The sequence below is a fragment of the Eufriesea mexicana genome, unplaced genomic scaffold, assembly GCF_001483705.2.
Source record: "Eufriesea mexicana isolate 0111107269 unplaced genomic scaffold, ASM148370v2 scaffold1653, whole genome shotgun sequence".
Classification (NCBI taxonomy): domain Eukaryota; kingdom Metazoa; phylum Arthropoda; class Insecta; order Hymenoptera; family Apidae; genus Eufriesea; species Eufriesea mexicana.
Window position 1 is genome coordinate 2267491 of NW_016909884.1, and position 5036 is coordinate 2272526.

The 5036-nt window shown below is 33.7% G+C and overlaps 2 protein-coding genes across 5 annotated transcripts in view; both read right to left on the bottom strand.

Moving 5' to 3' along the window:
• MTA1-like (metastasis associated 1-like) overlaps nt 1-1605 on the bottom strand; it is a 9921-nt gene extending 8316 nt beyond the window's left edge. For 2 of the 4 annotated variants that reach the window (XM_017902139.1, XM_017902138.1), the window contains exon 1: nt 926-1604. In XM_017902139.1, the coding sequence (XP_017757628.1) occupies nt 926-1040 (115 nt within the window). In that variant the 5' untranslated portion in view covers nt 1041-1604. Of the gene's footprint in view, nt 1-925 lie in introns of all 4 variants that reach the window. The other 2 variants (XM_017902137.1, XM_017902140.1) reach the window with 2 other exon arrangements.
• Nucleotides 1606-2934: 1329 nt separating this feature from the next.
• On the bottom strand, nt 2935-4495 carry H (transcriptional corepressor hairless). Its single transcript, XM_017902125.1, has 3 exons — nt 3980-4495; nt 3112-3918; nt 2935-3034 (listed from the first exon to the last, which is right to left on the bottom strand). Exons 1-3 carry the CDS (start codon nt 4320-4322, stop codon nt 3000-3002), a joined length of 1185 nt encoding a protein of 394 aa, XP_017757614.1. The 5' UTR covers nt 4323-4495; the 3' UTR covers nt 2935-2999.
• Nucleotides 4496-5036: the final 541 nt, after the last annotated feature.

Here is a 5036-nt window from a genome sequence, read left to right on the forward strand (position 1 = left end):
TGTGTGTGTGTGTGTGTGTGTGTGTGTGTGTGTGTGTGTGTGTGTACATATATATCTATATGCATTTATATATGAAAATTGTTTAATTATATTTTACATATAATACATCAATAATTTCATTTTAAAAGTATTTACGTATATAAAATTTAACATATTTATAATTAAAGTTCAATTACTATAAATAAAATCTCAATATTATATATATTTATGAAATACTTATTATTTGTACTGTTATCAAATATAAATATTGGTGCTATCCTTTGAAAACAAATGAGGATATAAGAGTGAAAGAATACAAAAAATTATATAATTTGCATATTGAGAATGTTTTCCAGAAAGAAAAATGTGTACTATTGTAGAATAAATAAAAAAAGACCAAAAATAGAACATACAAGGTATTAAATTCGTGTTAACACGTGAATATTTGAAGAACATTATTTAAACGTAAATTTTTCTTTCTTTCTATGTAATTACTATTAAAGAAACAGAAAAATAATTTTGTAGAAATTATATTGGTCCTGGACCATTGGCGCGTACACAAAAACATTTTGGTTTTACCGTGAAAGACTTCTTTTGAACAGAGGAAAAAGAAAGAAAAAAAAAGATATTCTCAAATATTGAATTTTAATCATCCGAATCATCATGCAAGAAATTAGTATGACCTGAACGAAGGGCGAGAGTGGGGAAAGGGGGAGCAGAAGGAAAGCAGACGTACATACGGACGCCAGAAAAGAGCGGGGAGGAAGGGAGATTAGATGAACGGTGAAAAGTTAAGGGATTGAACGCGGGTAAAATCAAGATGCAAAAGAGAGATGCTATAGTGATACTAATTGCAAACAATAATTTTTCCAGTTAATTAAAGGTATGCGACTCTAAAATCAACGCGTGGTCTTATCAGCCGGCGAAATGTGTATGGTTATTTTACCTCCCACCCGGTACATGTTGGCCGTCATGTTGCTGGCGTCCTGTGTGGCCCCGAGAGCGAAATTAGCGTTCTCGTGGTTACCGTGGTTCTCGTGGTATTCGGCCGGCATCGGCATGAAGGCTTTTCGTCCTCCAACTACGCGAATCTATTAGCCGACACTTCCCACTTATCCACGGAGTTAACACTTCGCGGTGTCACTCCATCGTGTTTGTTTGTCCCTAATCAAGGAAAAAATTTCGCGCTAGTTTCTATTTTATTCGCATCGACTCGTTTCCTGGTACAATATAACACTGAACGATATTCGTAAATGCACACAAGATATGTAAAAATTCCACACTCAATTCGGTTCACGTGTCCGTTACCGTAACGAGCATCGTCAGTGGCCGTTGCTCCGTTCATACGGGAACACCGCCATTTTCATTTTGCCGAGCGGGCTACATATAAGATCAAGCAATACTGCCTGCTCCCCTCTATCGGAGCTGGGTTCACTTGCTTTCTTCAAACCCGCGTGCATTCAAAACTCCACTGAGACATCTGCTCGCATTCCTTACACCTTACTCATTCGTTCTGTTTCATTATGAAATTCTACTTTTACAAATTTTTGATAGAAAACACGTAATCAGAACGATACAACCCGGTCAACGAATACCACAAAACAAGGCCACGAATCGGATACTACCAAGATCCGACGATTGCGCGGTCTCGAAAGCGTCTGCGTTACCTTACTGAAGAGTGGGGATAACTAAACGATAGAGTGCCAATTTGTCAGCGCACTCTCTGATATACCCGCGAAATTTAAGTTCTTTACTGTATTTCTTATTATTTGTAAGATGATTTTTGTTTAGGAAGGATAATTGTTTTTATTAAATAAATATATATTTACTTTGGATTTAAATATATTTACAATAAAAGATATATTATAAAACCGAATAAACATAAAAATACATAACGTGACAATAAATGAAAAGCTCTCGTATAGTATGTGAAATATTTATATATTTACGAAATTAGTCTTTCTATACAATTGCTTACGCGCAGTCACATATTTCATCTGTTTCAATTAATAAAAAATGTATGTAAATGAATAATTAAAATTACTCACTACTTTGTAGAGCCTGTGTGAGCTTGCCTTTCGCGTAAAATGTTTGGTAATGCGTCTGACTAACAATAAATAGTGACGAATAGTCGATTTGATGGAAATACGTAACGCAAAATTATATTTATATATACACAGTAGTAATAGTAGTAATAATAATAATACATATTCATGAAAATGTTTATAATTTAATTTTTTGCAATTTAGGTAATCTTTTAAGGCACACCCCACGGTCTTTATCAAGCAATTTTGTTTTTTGTTCATTAATATTATATAAATAAATGTATACTGTTGTGGATGCTATTAACCTAGATTTATTATCATATTACTATTTGTAGGAATATTTATACTAAATATAGGTAATAATCTGTTCTGTACATAATCCTATGTCTTTCTTATGAATCTTTTAAAATGGATAGTCATATCATTTATTAATGATAATAATGACAGTAACATTAATAAGAATAACAAGATAATGTATAAATGAGATGCATAAGATGAGAGCATGCTCTTTTTTTTGTTCACCGTAGTATTTGTATCATGAGTAGTAAAAATAGTTAATAAAACTCAAATTTTATAATCATAAACTGTGAACACATTTATGGATTTCACATATAAAAACCATGATATTTTTTTCATAATTAACAAACACAAGAAAAAAAGGAAAAACCAGTGAGCATACATGACATAAAAGACAATGTACTACGTACATAATTTTAATTACAATTAAAATTGTATACTACTACTCATGATTTAATTTAACATTAATATAAAATACCTATGCCAACTTCGACAGTTTATGCATTTTATGTACAAGAATAGCATCCAGACTTCGTCTTTCAGGTTGCATATTTCTACTTACTATGATACTACTGTTTACGGATAAAAAAATACTAATATATCGCATTGTCGTTGCACGGGCAGTGTTTGCGCAGTTTTTGTCCATTGATAAGGCACCAACTTTTAGGATCCTGAGATTCAACCCGCATGCTTCGACAGATTTAGAGGCATATCTAAATGAAACATAAATAAAAATAATTATCTTTGCAATGTTTAATAAATATTGTACAATGTATTATTGAAAAGTTACCCGAAGGAGGTGTAAGAGTCTGTTCCCTGTAGTCTTTATAATGATGAACTGGAGGAGATGGAGGATGAGGTGGTGGTGGTGCATATAATGGCATAGGAGGTGGATAATGGACGGGTGATGGATAGTGCATCCATAAGGGAGCTCTATATGGTCCAGGAGGTAACATTGGTACACCATAAAGTGAAGGGTGCTGAAGAGGTGTATTAGCTGTACCAATGTATGGATCCATTCGTACTCTTGGATACGAATTACTTGATGAGTATTTCACAGTTTGTCTGTCATCTGGTTTTAATAAATTCCTCAAAAAACCTTGTTCATGGCTTGGTTTATCTTCACCCAAGATACTTGTTATACTATATGAAGATAATTGTTTTGATGATGGAGTAGGAGCTGTTGTTGTACAAACAGGCTGCGGTGTTGCGCGTCTTTTCGACGCCTGATCTTCTAACGATACTCTTTCTAATTCGCGTAATATACGTTTACGAGGTGATACAACATTGGGATCTAGAAGGCGTGCCAATTTGTCGATAATTAGGTTCAAAACCTTCCCTGTTGATGTACCATTTACTTTACGAATTGGTTTGGTATAATTTGTTACTGATTCTGGAATAAGTAACAAAGAAGTAGGATCTAATGGACGTCTACGTTTTCTGGCGACTAAACGAGGATGCGCGCATAGACGATTTTTTGGATTTCTATAATAGTAAAAATTAAACTCTGTAGATATTCTACGTCTTGGATTTGCTTGTTTCCAACAATGATCTCTTTGCCAAGGACTTGATTGAACTGATGAATTATCATCAGAAACTGTAAATGTAAATAAACCATTAGGATTATTAAATTTTACAGACAATATTATTGTACTTACCACTAAGAGAAGTAGAACTCTCTTGTCTATTCGGAGTCGTGCTAGCTGGTGGCCAAAAGGTTTTCTTTGGAACTGGAAACCATGTAGTCCTTTCTCCATCTCTACGATGGGATAGTTCCAAAATAAACTTTCCGTCTTTAAAAAATTTCAATCGTCCACCAGGAGTTGGAAGTAAATTATTATCAATACGTGTTTCTGAATGATGTGTTGATTGGGGATTTGAGTTTTTACCATTAGCCTTGGTAAGGGTTGAGTGTAATGTAGAAGGATCACGTGAGCACATTTCTGTTGTGCCCCTCACGTGACCTGCGTGAGCATGACATTCTGCTGACTTCTCACGCATGCTGATACTTTACCGATATCCATTTTTCTCCGCTTGACCTTTCATACTTTAGCCTCTTAATATCAGTTTAATGAAAGAGGCAAGACCTTAAGTAGGTCCTTCTCTTAAAGCTATGAATGGTAATTTTAGGAAAACTTGCTAAAGTATTTTTGTTTCACAGTTTAAGGACAGCATCTTTTATAGAAAAAACCACTTGATAAAACTTAAAACATCAGACACAACCAAAAGATAAATTGGTTATAGAAGAGAAAATACTTAACAACAGTATCAATAATAATAAAATATATGTTTCTTTCAAAACCAATAATGTTGATAATAACAAAGAGACCGGATCATAATGATCTTATTTCTTTAAAACTGTCAAACTGACATTGGTTAAAAATTGACAGTAAGAGCAGCGTTGCTCTAAAATTTAACTGATATATTTTTTTCTTATAGTTAAAAACATTTGTCTGAATAATGTGCCAATTAATATATATCAATTGTATAAAATAATATCGAATAAAAAAACACACTATCATTGGTCCAACAATAACATTTTGTGCAAAATTCCAAAAGGAATTTTCTATACATGAGTGGCAATCGCTAGACACCCACCCACCCACGCACTGCCGCCTTTTGCAATGAGTTCTATTTCATTTCGAAGAAGCGACTCGTCACGTTAATAGATGTATCCAAAACCAAGCACGTTGATATTTCGCAAATTATAATAAC